Source organism: Poecilia latipinna, unplaced genomic scaffold, assembly GCF_001443285.1.
Source record: "Poecilia latipinna isolate Pla-1442-1.1 unplaced genomic scaffold, P_latipinna-1.0 Scaffold96, whole genome shotgun sequence".
NCBI classification, from domain to species: Eukaryota; Metazoa; Chordata; class Actinopteri; order Cyprinodontiformes; family Poeciliidae; genus Poecilia; species Poecilia latipinna.
Window position 1 is genome coordinate 372,900 of NW_015112712.1, and position 18,770 is coordinate 391,669.

At 38.4% G+C, this 18,770-nt stretch overlaps 1 protein-coding gene across 2 annotated transcripts in view; it reads left to right on the forward strand.

Annotated features, from left to right (window-relative positions):
• LOC106942524 (mitochondrial import inner membrane translocase subunit TIM16-like) overlaps positions 1 to 18,770 on the forward strand; it is a 113,403-nt gene that overhangs the window by 21,739 nt on the left and 72,894 nt on the right. For both annotated transcript variants that reach the window (XM_015025832.1, XM_015025845.1), the window contains exons 8-9: positions 15,038 to 15,121; positions 15,643 to 15,725. In XM_015025832.1, the coding sequence (XP_014881318.1) occupies positions 15,038 to 15,121; positions 15,643 to 15,725 (167 nt within the window). The remainder of the gene's footprint in view (positions 1 to 15,037; positions 15,122 to 15,642; positions 15,726 to 18,770) is intronic.

Consider the following 18,770-nt stretch of genomic DNA (forward strand, 5'->3'; position numbering starts at 1 on the left):
AAAAGCCGGGAGCCTTTTTTTTAGCCTCTCAAGATGACTTTTTTTAACCCCCCCCCCCCCCCCCATCAAGCCCTGCTGGGTTCAGGACCTGGTAATGGCCAGCGCTTAACTCAGCCCAGATGTTTAGTTCCCCTCGTGTTTTCTCCTCTTCATGTTCTTTTGTTCCATCTCTCAGCTCCCTGCATTACTGGTTACCACCTCGCTGCCAGTTTGAGTTTTATGGGAGTCAGAAAAAAAAAAAAAAACTGTCAAAACTCTTTTCTAATGAGGAGATAGGATTTTATCCTGACGGGTGAGCGGAATAACGGAGTGAAATCTGGATAATCCATTCACTTCCCTGGATGGGATGGGTCTCAGTCAGGATTCATCTGTCAGTGTTGAGGGTTTTATGACCTACGGGAACTCCTCTGGTTGGCCTTTTTTCTTTTATAAGTAACTTGATCATCTTGGAGAGCTTTTAATTGATGTTTTATTTAGATTGTATGTTTTTATATAGCTTACTGCATCCTGAGATGTAATTGAGGCAGGAGGAAAAAGTCCAAGGCTAAGTTTCGTGGGCATCGGCAGCATGATTTGAGGTTTCTAGTTGCCTAAACTAATGAACAGGGTCTTCTTTCTGCATTTCCGTGTGTGTGTGTGTGTGCTTGTGGGTTTACACTCTAGGTTGTTGGTGAAGATTTTTCCTTTCACATTTTTTATTTGGAGGAAAGGGATAAGGATGAATGCCAGCTGGCAAACACTGAGATCTTTGCTAACGTGTGCGCTGTTTGTGAGAGGAGGCCTCATTAGTGAGCTGGCTGTTCAGAGACCTCTATTTTCCAACTAATTAAGTCTCTATGCACACATGTGGATCACACCTGGAGCCAAAATCGAATGGCGATTTGTGCTTTCTGCTGAACCATCACGATAATGAAGAGATACTTTAACGATTCCTGATGATTTTGTTTTAGCTACTAAGGTAAGGTAATTTTATTTATATAGCACATTTTCAGCAACAAGGCAATTCAAAGTACTTAGTTGTTTAGGAGTTGTGAGCCATGTTAAATTCACAAAAATTACTGAAATAAATCTGTCTCACAATCATCCAAATGAAGTCCAAATGAACAAATTTAAAGAAGCAAGGAAATTCTGTCTGTTTCGTAGATTTCAGATTTGTATAGCTTCAATAAAATGATCATACTTCAGTCAGTGACTATATAAAAATAATTAGTATTAGTATTAATAAAGGTCTATGTCCTAATGATACATTTATGCAGTACCAAGCGAAACAAAAATGCAAAACTGTGATGCTAACAAATGCAATGATTTTGACTATCACTAAAGCTTTTTTTTTTTTTAAATAATTGAACCATCAAATAATTTTCTCAGCCTATTAAAGAGTTTTCTTTCTGAGCTGTAATACCTAATGTTAATTTGAAGCGGTGGGTTTGAAAGAGACAAAAATGTAGCGACTGGGTCGGTCATCCTCTCTCACCACAACCACAATAAAACTGAAAAAAAAAAAAAAGAGAAACAAAGTATTTGCTCATTCGTAGAACTGACCGGGTCACTCCAGGTTTGTGGCTCCCTTAGTCCTGTCTCCCAGTTTGGCTGAAGAAGAAAATATACACAACAATGACTACTCTGCTCACCTCTGACTGCAACCAGATCTGACAAATTGATTAGGTTTGGAGCTGGGAAAGGCATCTTCGTTTGCTTGTTTTTTAGCATCTAAATCTTAAAGGTCTGTCCACTAATCTTTTTAAAGGGTTCTTTTGGAGTTAAGTTGAAGTAAATGAAGGGCCACATATATTTTAACTATTAATGCTGTTGAGTAAATCCAGCTACTAGAACATCCAGAGACGCTATCTGAGTTTTATCGCAGTAATGAGGAACAGTTTGCCTTCAGTGAATAAACTAAGATGAGGATCTCAGATGCAGCTTGGTCAACCTCAATGTGGCTCAAGGGAAATAAAGTGCAGCTCTGGCTCCATCCTTGACTGGCACACTGACCTTCGTTTGACTAAACGCTGCTGCTTTTTAATTTTCCCTAAACAGCATAGCGCAGTCTGGGTTTTTTTTTTCTCTCCATAGTCTTGCTTCGTTACTTCAGGTTATCTTTATTTGGAGCTGCATGGAATAGCTGAGTTTCCACAAAGGCAGCAGACTTGCCATGCACTTGAATCACTCTGGGGATTATGAGTACACACAAACTGCTGCTTGTCTAACACCAATGATGTTTTGTTCATTAGAATAAACAAGTCCAAGATGTGACGTAAATTTAGGAAGCATTGCCAGATGGGAAACACTGAACTACTACTAATTTGTTAATTCATTCATTAGCAATAAATAATATATAGCTACTTTTTTAGTACACACATTTATCAAACTTAATAAAGGGCTCAAATGATTTATCAGTGCTGGAAACAGATGGAAACGTCCTCATTGAAGAGATTGTGTCTATGTGGAGTACCATGCCAAAATCATTAGATTAGGAAATGACAAACAGTTTATATCAATTATATCATTAGAGCTAAATGGCTCAACTAATCAAGTGGAAAAACGGTTCACTTATATTTTATTTATGTGTAACGAAACTATTGCCATAAATCACTGCTGACAAGCAGTAAAAACATTGCATTTATTGATTCACAACGTATATTACTTCTGCTTCTGTTTTCCCTTGTTTTGTTTTTTCTATGTTTTTTTCCAAAACTGAGCACAAAGTAAGTTAGGCTGCTAGTAGAAATGTCCAGATTACTGGTATCAAGATACAAAACTAGCATACAGACTCTGTTCTTTGTCATACTTTTTAAAGTTTTAATGAGTTACCTCAAGCTAAAGTAACACATTGCTTCCCATTACACGCATGATGCAGCACACCACTGGTCAGCTGCCTGAACGTCTACTTCAGCTTTCTCTTGCTTACAACAAAGCAAAGCAAGAATTTGACTGTGTGGAAATATTTGCAGTTGTGGAAAAATTTGGATGACTAATGTTTGGGAACTAATAATCTTGCCACCATTTCTTTCACTTCAAAGACAAAGACACGTATGCAGCTTTTAGAAAACAAATCTCGATCACCTCCATACCATGTTTTTAATACGGTGGTGCACAACATTTGATTTCAGAAATTACCACCAACCTTATATTTACTGTATTTTTTTTAATTTTTTTTTTAACTTAACACTACATTAAAATAAACAAAATNATATNTTTCTGCACAAGCAANATGCAGTTTGATCATGTTGTACGTTTTAGTTGTAGATTTTTGTGTAAATACCATGAAAGTTTTGAGTTATTAGTGTGAGAATGTGACTGGTCCATGTCTAGTTGATACCTTATTTGCAGCCATTTGTTTCTGTACAAACCTAATTTTAAACCACATTGCATGGATGACTGGTGGCAAATACATGCTGTAACAATATTCCTCCCTGCAATGTTTGTGTTGTTCCTGTTTACCATCAACACTGGGAATGGGATACATGTGTGCATACCTGTCCAGGTTGTTTTTTTATAGAACAGTCAGACAGTGTCCTATAAAAATAACACATTTGTAAGAGTGGGAACTGTTGAACTTCTCAAATGTGCGTCGCACATGTCTTATAAACAACCCCTTCTTTCTCAACAAAAGCCAGTTTAAGCCATCTTTTGCTAATTGAGCCTCTTAAAGCCACGGGTTCTTCTGGAATTTGTGGTTTCACGCTAGAGCTAAATAGACGACATCCCTGAATAAAGTTGCTAAACATCAGGGGGGGGTGGACTAAAGGCCCATCATAACTGGGGTTCTTTGTTTCAGCGTGAGCGGCAGCAGGAGGTTGTTAGTATAGTGAAGATGAGGTGATTCATCAAGCTGTCACTCATCAGAAGCGTAGCCTGAGTAGGGTTCAGTATTTCAATATTTTCAGTCTTATATTACTTCTCGTGCACTTACGTTTCCCACTGTTTATTTCCTATTAATATATAAAATTTTAATATACACAGTTTCTAAATAACAAAAAAAACATCTAAGCAGAGACGTGTACGTATAATTTAATGCACCAAACAAACATTAGTTGAAGACAGAAAGGTAAAACCGCAGAATAGCATCCAGGATTTACAGCGGTCAGAAGGGTTCATGGCTGCACATAAATGACACCCCTGAAGGCCATGTGCCTCGCACACGTGTGCCCTCGCTGGATGTCGCTGCTCAGAACTCATGTTTCTTTACAAATGTGTGGGGGTACTTTGAAGATGTGAGGCCTCTGTGATGTGGTTTCAGAGACGGAGAGCAGTCAGCCAGCTGCATCCACTGCCGCTATAAGTGACAACAGGCACCGGAGGGCTTGGTCAGGCTGTAGAAATTGAGGTGCTTCATGATGTCTCCAGCAGTACAGGCATGATTTGCTCCTGCTCGGTGTCGCTCACCCCGCCTCCGTCAGACCCCTCCCTCTTGGAGGCCCGTGTCTGTTTTTGTGGAGCAGGTCTGGCGGACAGATTCTCGTCCCAGCGTTAGGATTTCTTGCGGTTGTCAGCAGCATCATTCCTCCATCTGTCATTAGTGCCCCATCCTGCCCCACAGATCCCTGCTCGCATTTTAAGGCCCAAGCCACTAAGTGCATCTCTAGAACATTCATTGCTGGAGCTTCCACCACAATAACCATCAAAAACCCCAGAGATCATCAAATGTGTACTTGAAATCTCTTCTGGCCGCCTCGTGCTTCTTTTGGATCCAAACACTTATTCAGGGAATTCAATCAGCATGTTAATCATGTTAGTTCCAGGAACAGAGTATCTGTGTGCCGTGCTCTCATCCAGGACCAGCCGCTGTGGCCATGGACGGTTTTCCCAGAGGGATTCTCCTGCCAGTAGGCAAAGTGTCTTTGCTGCCAGTCTGCAGTCAGACAGTTTAAGGCATTCATTCTCTTCTTGCTTCAAAACTTGGACTATTCACAGTAACTCAAAAACATATTTTACTCGCCATACAAAATCTAAATGTGTGGATTTTAGTTTGAAAAAAATAAGGGGTTCAAGTTTTTTGTGCATCCACAAATTAAGCAAATTATTCTTTTGCATCAGTTTAGACCTATTTACAGTTGAATCCAGAAGTTTACTTGCGCTGAATAAAAAGACACATGCACAATTTTTCCTCTCTTTGTAAAGTTATATTAGACCAAACTTTTTTTGTTTTAGGACACCGAAATTTAGAATGACCAAAAATTATGTGTTTTTGCTAAATGACACAATAGTGAGAGAGATGTTCTAGTTTATTTATTTATGGGACCAGAGAGATCTTTTAAAATGATAAGAAAAATAAACTCAAATTAAGTTATTTTTTTAAGTATTGATACCATTTGATAATTTCCACATTTATTCACATTAAACCACAAACTTCAATGCACTTTACAGGGATTTTTTTGTGTGATTGACCAATATAAGAAATGTTTTTATCACACAAAAAAAGAGAATTGAAAAGCTTTTTTTTTTTTTTAATTGTAATACCTCTAAATAAACAACTTCAAAAGCCTAATTAGTAAATGGATCCCACTGGTGGGTAGAAAGTCGTAGAAGTCATGTTCAGCAAACATGAGACCAAGTTGAACTTTTTGCCCTATTTATAAAGCTGACGCACTGTTACTGCATGATGAAAAACGTTGGTGGCAACATACTATGTGTGCTTTCTACAGTCTATACAGTTTGGTCAAAGTTCATATTTAGATCTTGTCAAAAATCTGTGGAAAACTTGAAAATTGCTGATCAGACACTCTCCATTCAAACCTATCGAACTTGGGCTAGTTTACAAAAAAGATATGATTGTTCAGTCTCTAGAAATAAACACGTGGACAGTTGAAATAACTTGACAATGTGGAAAGTAATAATGGATGAACATAATAGTGAATATTAACCAGTAAAAATCACCTATTCCTTTTGAAATGCGGTCAAGCAGAATCGATTTAAAAATAAACTATTGAAATAGGCCTAGACAAAAATTTTGGATCAATAAGAATTAAATTGAGGGGGAAAAAACTCTTTCCATCCCTCCAGGGCCTATTCTAGTGTAATAAATCATAACTTCCTCTGGATCAACCTGACCTAAGTATCCTTACCTTCATTCATGCTTAAATATAAGAACAGAAGGGGTTTTGGCCGCAATAAAGATTAAAAAAAGATTAAGAAATATCAGATAGAAGGGACTTATGGATATCCCATTCTCCCTGGGAACTAAAAATACTTTTGGAACAGTGCAGCATTTGGACCATTTTTCACAGGATCTGCAGGTTTGGCCTGGTGTCTGCTGAGTAGACCTGGCCTCAAAGCTGCGCTCACTGTCTGGCTGGCTCGCATTTTACTTCACATGGGGTTTTCATTTGCTGACTCAGGAGAAATGACAGCAAAGGAAAGAGTGACTGCTGATGAAAAGATGAAGCAAAGATGACAATAGGTGAAGGAGGTGAAGCCGTACAAGCTGCACCTTACTGAAATTTAAGCAAATATGTTTTTGTATGCAGTCATGTGCTCAAACTTTATCTGTGCATTGTTAGAAATGATCCTTGTAAACTGGATGTGAACGCCAGTTTATATTATCATCTTATATCACTTTAATTTATCAGAAAAATAAGATCCAAATTGATGTGTTGCCTTACACTCATTGCATTGCAGAAGTTTCTATTTAAAAAACTGAATTAAGCAGTAGCAAGTTAAATTAGAGGTAAATGCTGTTATATATTGAAATGATCTTTAACCTTTTTGAAGGATTTCTTTATTTATTTTTAATTATTAAAGCTGAAACTGCAGAATTCCCTCCTTATCTTTCCTTCAGATTTAAACTCCCTGTCCGACTTCTGTCATCTTCCACGTTTATTTTTGTCTGCGAGAAGCCTGAGAGTGTACGAAGAAGTAATGAAAATAACAGTTTGTGGCTTCTGGACATTCTGGAGAAATGAACAAAACGTAATATGGTTTCAATTAAGAGAGGAAAAAATAGGAATAGGGACAGAGGAAATGAAAGCATATAGTGGCCGGTTTGATTTCCATCTTCCAGCCCCTTGCTCTGCCCTATTTCTAGAAGCCTCTGTAGGGTTAGCCTTGCACTGGATGCAGCTTATGCTGATTTAAAACACAGCCTAAATGGCCCATGACGACAGAACAGGAAGAAGAAAACCTAATTAGTGAAAAGACTCATTAGTAATGGATCAAAAGACTGAGGTCTGGTTTATGTAGGGGTGATGAAAGCTGCAGTAGCTATTGATTAGAAAAGAGGGGAATAAACTGTCTTTAACATCAGTCAAGCTTTAAAGGACATGCAAATAAAGAGAATCTCAGAGAAAATGAGGAAGCAGTTAGAAGAGCAGCCGCAAACTGCAGCTCTGTGCAGCAAACGTTGCAAAAGACGTCCATATCTTGAAAATCAATGACAGTTCTGGAAAATACATTTTTTTCTTTGCATTTTCATTCTGAGAAGCCAGACACCTAGACTTTGGCTAGACCATTTTATCGCATGAATATATTTTCATGCATACTATTCCATTTTAGCGCTGGCTGTATTTTTAGGGTTGTTGTTCTGCCATCGTCGTACATTTTTTTTGCAGCCTCTATTCCACGATTCTTCTGTATTTAGCTCCATTCATCATCAACTGACCAAATTCTCTGTCTGTGGGGGGAAAAAAAAATAAGCATCATGTTTACTGTGGAGATATGTTTAGGGTGATGTACAGTCAATTTGCATCTAGGCTAATATCTCAAATTTGACCGGATCACTTTCTTATCGTTTCCAGGTAGCTTGTGGCAAGCTGCAAGCATGGCTTCTTTTTACTTTCTTTGAAAAATGTCTTTCATCTTCCTGCTCTTACCAGATCTGTGGAGTTCATGGCCAACAGTTGTCCTGCCAACAGTTCTGTGGTTTTCTGCAGCTCCTAAAGCATTACCATAGGGCCCTTTGATCATTTAGCTAATTAATACTATCCTTGTCATTTTTGATGCCTGGCCATGTCTTAATAGTTTTCAGTTGTGCCATAATCCATTTTGGCATAATCAGCTAAGCAGGTTTTCAAAGCTCAGGGTTTTGTTGGATTTTAATTCATATTAGCAGAGTAAATGGGGTTTGAAAACAAAACAAAACAAAAAAAAAAACATTCTTCAATTTTCACATTTTTATTTATTAAAAAACTAAAAAGACATGTACATGCATTTAATTTGTAGTTGTAACATGACAGAATGGGGGAATCTAGTGAGTAGTGCACCAAAGGCAATTAACTTTCACATTAATTAAATAGCATTCTATTCCAGTCAAGTTAATGTCATTGTCATTGGCAGCTAGAAGGACTGGAGAGGAAATTGTAGAAAGAGCAGACAAATCCAAAGAAAACTTTTTAAAAACCCTTTAAATTTCACAGTAATGTGTATTTCTGGGAAGGCTAAAATGAGTATTTAAGATTAAGAGCGTGATTGACACACTACCCTAACCACAGGCTGTCAAAACGGTGGACAACACGAGGTTGCAAAAATAATCATGTCTTCTGCACCTTCACACATTATGAAAAAATCCACAACTTTCACGAGATGATCTGCAGAGCAGAAAGGACGAAAAGAGAGGAGATAGAGCTTGTGATCGCTCCCTTATGTGTACACTGACACCTGATATTCGTCCTGGTGGTTGAATCAACATTCTCGGCTAGTGACACAGATGTGCATGCAGTCTGTTGCAGTTCAGAAGTTAAATAGCTGGGGGGGGAAGCTACAGAAGGAGAAGAAGTGATACTCGTTTGTTTATATTGGGAGAGGATATTTAATAGGCTCATAAAAGCGTAATTGGCCAGACTGCTGAATGGCACTTTGAAGGATCTGGATCCCAGCTCGCAAAGTGCATTACCTCCCTGTGAACTCATCCTAGTGTCATTCGAGGTTCAATTGCATTATTTCATCCCTCAGTGCCGTCATCCTGGCTGTAATTCTGCTCGATTCACTGTCCCCTCCTGGTTCATATCTTTTATCATCCAACATACATAGGAAATGCATTGCAACGTCACTGAGGCCGACACCTGTGTTGGTAATATTTATTCTCAAGATGTGATACGGTTTCCTCTACTTCCTTCGCAAATCATTCAAGCTGGTGTAGCTCATTCCCCACACCTTCTTTTGTCCTGTTTCTGTTATTCACATCAAATGAGACTTGGATTTTCACTCTCTCCATTCTCTCTCTCTCTCTCTCTCCCTTTACATATTTTTTCAGTTCTGTTAAACTCTGTATGTTGCGTGTGTCTTTAAATGAATACTCTAAGGTCAGTGGGTTTTCAGTTCATACACTACCGTGGCTGAGAGATACAGTTTGGCATACGCACACACTCACAAAGTCCAGATGTTGTGTCCTCTGGCTGCCACTGGGCCGTGGTAGAAGTAGCTGCAGCTGCCTCGTGGTTCCTTAGCCTGAATGTTTGCTTTTACAAGGAGAAGGTGAGCAGAATAGAGCATAACCATAATCCTCCTTCATGGCTTCTGCTGCCAAGTCTCGAAGACATCCTAACCTGGGGGCTCAAGGCTGCACGTGTCTCAAGATATGGGTGTGATCTTCTTGGTGTAATTTACTCAGCATTCTGTCAGCTGGAAGACTTCATGCCAGTTTATTGGATTTGTATGGATTATGTTGCAGGGAGCCCAGTAAAGCACAAAAAGATGAAAAGTTTTCTTTCCTGAAAGCGTTTCTTTTAGACGTTTCTCGTAGAAAAATGTTTCATTTATTTTTCTTTTTAGACTACAGAGAGGTAAACAACATGTAGAATGGAAATTTATGTTTAAAATGTATGGCTGGAACCTTTGCTCCAGAAGATTGAATTTGCTTTGTTTGTAATTATTATTTCATTTATGTCTAAATTTAGTGTGATGTCATAGTGAACTATGTGAGTTTATTTCTGGTTTCCCTGCTTTCTTTTAAGCTTTTTTCAGGTCTCCTCAGTACATTGAGCTAATTTCACCCGCATGTTGAGGTCATTGAGGTTTTCTTGACCTTTTATTTTTTTATTTCATTAATTGTATTTTATGGTTTCCTTTTATTCATTTTGTTTATCTGACTAAATTATAAACAAATTTGGTCAAAATCTGTAATTTTTAATATGTTATATCTACTTGAGTGAATTCTGACTTTGGTGACTGAATGTGTTCTTAAGATCCACAGGATGCAGCGCAATAATTTTCAACAATTATACTTTCAGGGGAAAAAAAAAAGTCTATAACTGGTAGGATTGGTTTTAGGTTTCCCTGAAAAGTGATTGCTGTGACTTTCCCAGCTTGTTGCCAGTTCAGTCATTAGCCGGACCTGTAACTTCTGTCGAAGTTGCAGCTGGTTGCTGGTTGGTTCATGTGTGTATTAACACCCACAGCCAATTTTAGAGCCAAGAGTTGGCCAAACAAGCAAACCTTATGGTGATTGGAAGAAGCCTGTGCACTTTCACATGTGAAGGGGTAATGTACTTCTTTCACACTTTAGGTTTGGACCAAGACCTACTGACTGTGAGGCGATACTGTTCCAGCACAGTGCCCCAAAAATGCAACTGTAAATATGGCAAATACTTCACCTAGTTGGTGTCAGCAGGAGCATATTAACACTATTGTTTTGCAGTTTTGTCTCACAGAGCTTACAGACTCATTGTGCACTTGGATTTATCCTCCTAATACATGGTGTTTATTAATTCATTAGACTGTCACCATGATGATCTCACAGGAAATGCTGTCGCCTCCTTAAATGCTTTGCACTGCTTCTCAGCTGTGTGTCAGCATGACTGAATATGGCAAAAAAAAAAAAAAATGATGGTGAGTTTATAGTGTTTACTTGTGCTATTGTGTTATTTAAACACAACTGGATTTTCTAGCCAGGAGAATGAATCACCCTCCTCTTGTGACTCCTAAAAGCAGCTCTGCTATTATAGATACTTAGCAGTTTATAATAGCCTGATCTCAATTTGTTCCTAGTTTGGTCTGAATGCCCATGGAAGGAAGTCAGCCAGTCGTGTCGGTGATGAATTGCCCAGTGGCAATAGATTCAGCCCGCTTATACCACTCCGGCGTCAGCCTTTCTTCCTTCTTGCCATTTTCTGATCTATTGCTTTTTTAGGCCTGAGTTTACTCTTTTCTTCTTTCGCTCGCCACGGTTATTTTTCAACCAACTCTCCCGCATGGGCTTATCAAGACATCCCTGAGCTCTGTTACCTGCACAATGCAAACCAGTGAACTGCATTCCAGAAAATGGGCTTCAGCCACGACTGTGGTGTTTATTCTATCCAGGACTTATTATCAACCATGTCAGAGCTTTGGTCATGTTACTTCAGAATTGTTTTGGAAAGCCAGCCCAGCAGAATGTTTTGAAAATCCTCTTAGAGGATAAAGCTTTTAAGGAGCACACCAGGAACAAGAAAACATCTGTTCAGCATACAGGCAGTGTCAGTCAAAAGTCTGGTATGGACAGAGATGAATTGTCCCTAAGAGAGGTACAGAAGTTGAAGTGTGCATTTGATGTCGGTGCATGGACATGTAGTACAGTAATATCAAGTTCCTTGATAGCTGAGAACTATACATTTAGTTTGAGCCGTCAGTGTTCAGCTGGCTACCGATGATTCATAGGTTGTCCTTATTTCTCTGCACAGTCGTCTTTACATTGAAGCTTTACATTTGGGCAAAAAGTTAAACATTTGAAAGGAAAGTTGATCATATATACAAACCTTAGATTTTTGAGCAATTGATCATCCATTAAGCGCAATAGTTTGTTTTGAAATGGCAGTTTGGATTTACTGCAGTTTTGCACCTTTAACAAAAAAAAAAACTACAACACATAGCCTTCAATATATATATATATATATATATATATATATATATATATATATATATATATATATTGTTTGTACATTACTCCACAGGATTCTGGATATTCTGGATATTTTTGGATTCTGGATATTTTTGTCCTTCTTTTGGGAAAATAATGAAAGAAGAATAAAACATTAGACTTGACAATAGCAGCTTTATGTTGATCTTTTTTGCTGTGTTTTGATCTTAAATCAAAAATAAATTTTTAATACTCTACTTAAATGTTCGTTCTGAATTTGACACCATTGACCACTACAGTCTAACCTAAAGACTTGAATATGTGGTTTAGCATAGAGGAATTGCTCTTATAATTCCTATCTCATATATTTCAGTTTGTTCGTTACGGTGCTCCACAAGGTTTTAGATTTGATCTGTTTTGTTTTTTTATAATCTCTTCTAAGAAATATCAATTGTAACACAATATACACTCTTATCTGTTATACTGATGACGCCTATTGTAATAAGTGAAATCTAAGCAAACTAGCAAATGATTGGTACTCCAAATGTTTGCTTATTGACTCAAGCAAAACTAAATATCTGTTTCTAAAAACTTCATAGACCTCCCTCAGTCCTTCAATAGTTCAGTTAAGAAAAGATAAAACTGATCTTTGGAGCAAAAAAAATTCACCTCAAACAACTCAATGAAACAACATTTTTCTTCCTGTGAAATAAAGGAATTACATGTTAAGCCAAGGAAGCAAAAATTCCAGCGCTTTCCTTCCCCCCCCCAATATTTTAGATGAGAAGAGTGCATGTCATGTAGATATGTGAATACAGAGCAAAAGTCTGACCGAGTCCAAAACTTACAATTTAATCAAAGATAAATGTTTTGTCTGGTTTCTGTAATTTGCACATCAACATGCAAATAAAAAACGACAGCTTTGAAGTTTTGACGAAGGCCCAGGTTATTTCCATAACCATACATTTGTAATTGAATCCATTTCTACGCAGACTCGAGACAAATCGCAAGTTTCAGAATTATTGTACTTGTACCAAAATTATAATGAAAACATTAAACTTTCCAAGTTGGATGGAATTTCACCATAAAAAATAAGTTTCAGAAAAAAGTAATTCGTGAATAGAAAGGACGATGTAGGACATTCATTCGCAAGAAGTTGGCAGATCATTATTATAGTACGATCTGGACATCCAGGTAAGGAGCTGGCAGCATAAAAGCAGTTCATGTCCACTTGGTCTGTTTTAAACATGTTAAGTGAAGAATAACTTGCTCAAAATAAAACTACATGGATGGATTAACAAACTCAAATTCAGTCCTTTAATTTGGAATGCAACTAATTTGTTTTTTAATGGAAATTTACAGCCCACAAATCCCTTGACACTTGTTGCAGTTTCAAACCCCCCCCCCCCCATTTATTTAACGGGGGCTTTAATATGCTTAGGACCTCAGAGGCAGAGCCTTTTCAGATCTACGTCTACTAAAAAGATAACATACTATTATAGCACCCTGAGGAGAAGGGAGTGAACTCGTTGAATTCCTCTGCACAGAAATAAATAAAACAAGCAGCAGTTCAACTGGCAAAAATGAAAACCTCTCTTTCCCATATTTATAAAACTCTAAAACCTTGCTGCATCTGGAAAAAACTAGCTCATAGTGTCTCATTCATTGTCCATATGTATGTAAATGAGCATCACCTGGGGGAACATTTTGGACCATAGGAGTTCTCATTTAATGCAAAATTGAAGTAACCACATCCTCTGTGTCTTCCTTGTAGCGTTTGCTCCCCAAACCACCAGTCTGGGAGTGAGAGGATGACGGAAGAAAGGAGAGGAAGATTTGGAGTTTGAGTTATTATTAACAGGAAGTGCGTCTTGGTTCCTCCCCACACAGATGTGCAGAGCTCCTGTCAAACAGGATCTAATCTCTGTGTTCATGTCAGCTTCAGCTGCAGATTTTTGTAATTACTTAATGTTGGTACAGTCTTACTAAACGACAATCTTGTCTGTTTGGAAGTGGTTTAAGCTTGTATCGTTATTTTATTTATTAAAAGCTGGAACAAATTGATCAAATCAAACTGTTGTCGGAAAATAATTTTTTCTTCGCACAATAAAACAAACGCAAACTCTGCAGTCCCCCTGAGCGCTCTGTGATATGTTAATTGTGCTCTAATTTAGCTTGGTGCATAAAATCTAAATGGCACTCGTTGAAGTTTGTGGTTGCAATATGACAACATGTCCAGTTGATATAAATACTTCTGTGAGGCACTGTTTACTCAGGACTGCAACATGGCATCTGAAATTCATTGTTTTTACAGTTTTGTTGCCTGTGGTCAATTAATGGTTACATGAGAATGAGCGAGGACAAGTTGGGACTCGCATAAGGACGTCTTTGTCTTCTTGCCATGGTAGACGCTTTCAGGATTGTTTAAGGTTTTGCAGCTATAAAAATACAACAATAATTTTGAGAGACAGGGTGGGATTAGCGGCTAACGGCTCCTGTTCTGTGGAAAACGTATCGCTCGCTATCTCGTGGGAATGCCCAACCTAACTGCGCATCTAATTCACAATTACAAGATGTAATGACAGGTACGGTAAATTGCAAAGTGTTAAAAGCCACCGTTTTTAAGGAATAATAACTCCAATAGACAAGAAGCATGACGGCTTACTCCTTTTCTCTGGTCTGTTGTGTACAGTTGCACCACACATGTGCATACTGCAGGTTCCAAAGTGATATCGAGCACAATACCTGCTAAATCCCCCACAGTCGCATGACCTCTTCAACCTGAGCGTGTTGTCTTTACAAGCATTCCTCTCATTTCAGCACTCCTTGTTGTTGCTGCTCATTACTTCTGACAACATGTGTCATCTGCCACTGAAGACCACGTATTAAACAGAGCCCCTCTCAGCTGTTTTGACAGGGTAATAACTATGGAAACGGAGGAAAAGAAGTTGCAGCACCACAAGAAAAGGCTTTTTGGTAATCTTAGCTACATGCGGGGCAGAAGTCATCTTGTTTTAAATACCAACAGTAGGTTCTTCTTTCAAGGAACTGGTCTTGTTCTGTTTCACCACAGTGATGTGAGATCACTGGGAAATTTATTTACACTCCTTTCGGTATCTCTGGAAAAAATTATTCATTCATCACTCTCCTCATTAAATTGCTCCTAAAGCTTCTGTTGAGGCTGACTTTGAACTGATTTTTTCCTTTTTCAGTGTTGAAGAGCTGAGTAAAACATGCTTAAAATGTCTGTTTGCTTTACTTGTTCATCAGAGTGCCAAGAGCCTTCAGAGCAACAAGGACTCCCGGATCCTGTGGGCCAGAGATGACTTTTTATTGACCACCGGCTTTGATACGGTGAGAGCTTTAAATCAATTTATCAATCTTTTTTTTTATTTATTTTTTTTTATGTTTCGCAGAACAGATACTGACTGAAAATGAATTATTTAAAGTGTTAGAGGAAACATATATTTATTATTACAACAATGTATTATAAATAAAGAAAAACTTTCCCACAGCATGATGCTGCCACCATTATGTCACCACATGGAATGTATGTTCAATGTCATAAGCAAGTTAAAGTTTCGTCTAATCCAGACTTCACAAAATTAGCCATCTGTACTCTGGCTTTTATTTAGGGTCATCAGATAAAAAGCAACTTAAAAAATATGCAAGGAAAATTTCCCTGATAAATAATAAGAATAAAATAAATGGGTCCTGTCCATTTTTTAAATTTTAAACAAGTTACTTTCATTAAAATCAACAAGATTAAACTCCACTGCAGGTTTTCCTAAATATACATGCTTTATTTTCAGTATTTTGGTTTAAATATCAACCTTCCTGTGGTCACCTGTATTGTCGTGTTGGTGAATGTGCAGATGCGGACTCGTGAAGTGAGACTTTGGGACAGCAGGAAGCTGAGCTCTTCAGTCAGCTCGCTGTCACTCGGCACCTCCAGCGGGTGAGTACTGCGTCGTCTTATTACTCCCAACAGCAGACTCGCCCTGTCATATCGCTGACCCTGTTGCGCTTCAATACTCATTTGTCAGTGAGAGATCATGTGTTGCTGCACAAAGTGTGTCCCAGTGAACCAGAGATGTAAAAACTGCTGTACGGCTGGCTTAAATGTACGATCCCAGAAGTGTGTAGACCTCCCAGAGTTTTGACACCGTCTTTCTACATTCCTGCCATTTCCTGGGTCTGGTCACACACACACTGACTCCTGTCATGTCTCAGCAGAGGGGAGGTTGTACGCGAGTGTGTCTGTGTGTGTATGCATTCAGCAGAGGGTCAGGAAACGGCAGCAGACTTACTGTCATTTCTCCAGTCACTAGATTTGTTTTTCCTAACACTGCTGCAGAGGACCGGAGGGTAGAAGGAGCGTGGCTTGTCTCCAAAGGAAGAAATGGGGGGAGGGAGAGGGTGGAAGATTCCTTAGTCGGTTCCAGTTCAAGCATTTCAGTGCTGTTATAAACAGGTTAGTGGGCCAGGTTGGCCTAAATGTGAACTGGAAGTGATTTGTCCCAGCTATAATTGAGGCAGGACAAAAAGCAGCACCTCTGGTGACATAATCTCTAACTAATTTTGATCATTTTTTTTGCTCTAGAGAGTGTCTAGAGTCTTTAGTCCTCTCTTATGCTCTGTACCATTCAGTTCTGCTCATAGGTTTTCTGTTGGATTTGGATTTGAGACAGCCATGGAAAAAGGTTGATTTTTGCCTCAGAGTCATTTATGTATTGATTATGGCTCACGATTATACATTAATACTCTGCAGTTTACCAGTAGAATCCATCAAATTTTTATTCACATTATCTAGGTATTTCAAGGAATTCACTATGCCACTGCTGAAACAGTAACTTTTCATTTATCAGGAACGCTCGCCTAAAGTGTTTTGGAGGGAGAGTACAAGGCATGCCATTTTGTTTCAACATTTACTCAAAATTAGTTTAATTCAGTCAGTTCTCTCATTTTAGGAGTTTAAGCTATTTGTCTTTTGAGGTACAAATAAAAACATGTATACGTTGCTTTAGGAGACATTTAATTGGTTATATTTATGAAATGTTACAAACATTTTCTGAATTGAAGAGAAAATAATTCAGTTTCAAGGCTATGAAAGGATTTTTTTTAAAAATCTCATCAACACCCTGCTCACTGTGCAGGTGGGGGGGAAATAAGCTGTGGCTATCAACTGGTATCTGGATTTAGATGACAGATCGTCATCAGTTTCAATAAGTGTAGAAACTGAATAATAATACTCAAATGAAAAGTCGATTTTTTTCAGCAATAAAATCGAAATAAATACATTCCTAACATGGGTGCTATGAGGTTTGCTGTAGCTACAACATATCAGATTTTTAGATTGTGTACATATGCTTAAGGCTAAAGTATACCTGGATATGTTTGAATTGTTTTATCACCCTGAGATTACAAAAAAAAAAAGCTGAATATCTGGGGGAATATAATTTGTTTTCTCCATTTCATGACGTGTCTAATCGTTGACACAGCAAACCCTCGCCACTTATCTCCATTTCCTTCCACTTCCTCTTTGACTCGTCTGAGGCGAACCGTTGCCCCTCGACGTACCTCTCCGCAATCATCACATTTCTTTGGAGCTGTCTCGCTTTTCATGGAAAGAGAGGATATTTTCTGCCACGCGTCACGCTGTTTCGGCGAATTGTCAAAATATGCCTGATGGGATTCATACCATATGTCTGGAAAAATCCTTCTGGTTTGTCCCCTAAACCCGCAGAGCTGAGTGTTAATTAGTTAATTTTACTGGAGAGTTTGTCTGTGGTGTCTCTACTTAGAGACAGAGGAATGTTGAAGTTGACCAAGAAATATTTTAAAACTGCTCCTTTTGTTTGAGTGAAAATACCAAGAGTTTAAGAAAATATTGTGAGAATATCTGGTGACTCATCATTTCCTCCTTTGGCTTAATAGTCTTCTATGATCCTTCGTGCACTTTTTTTATTAGCATTAATCAAATTTAAATTGCTCCTAAAATATCATGAGCCGAATTTCCTGTATGTTTATACTCATTTAATTAAACCAAAAAACGTCCCCTTGGATGTATGAGTGTGCGTGCTCCACATTGGTTGCCCTGTTTTAAATCACTTGAATCATCGGTTCTGATGCTGTATCATAGAGCTATTATTCACAAAGCCACATCACCAGATGGCTGCACACCAGCACCGATATAGGAAGCAAGCAATAAAATGACAGATCAGATGTTCCCCTGAAATGGAGCATTCTGTTAAGAGAGGATTTGTTTTATTGTCTGCACATGGATCCCATGTCCTCTTCTTTGCTTTGGTTTGACACTGTGGTACCTTCCAGGGTTTGATCCAATCATCTGTCACAGACCATGAAAGTATCATGGTCTGTGACATGAGTATTCGAGATGAGTAGTTCTCTAGAGGTTTCAGTGAGTTTATTTTTTGGACTTGGTCCCCTCCTGCACACATTTGGTGCTGAAATATTATACCTCATTTGAGTGACCTGATGTGGTCAACGGGCAGGTTAACCAGCTGACGATTCTAGCAGTTCAATTCTGCGTATTAATAGATTCACAACAAATATTTAAAGTCAGTTTAGTTATATAAATAGATTTAATTTTGACTGTCAGTTTATTGCGGTTCAAATTCAGTTGACGATGCAAAGTGGTAATAAAAATTATTTTAATAAGGAAGACCATACGAATGCTTTAAGCTCCTGACTATGCTTAGCCTGTGTGGCGACTGTGGAAAGGACAGGATCCGTTTTAACAGAAGCATCGGTCCAGGAGGGTTTTTCTTTGTAAAGAAAAAAATTAGAATTATCTCTTTAAATTGCTTTATGTGGAAAAGAAACGCAGCTAAATGGATGAGTGCCGAGCCAGAGGATAACCAGTAGAAATGCAAACCACTGGAAGTGCAAAGAGACAAATTGTTCCTGCAGCTTTCACTGTTATGTATGCACAGCAGCCATACTGACACTGAACTTGGGCTGATTCTGGACCTCCGACATT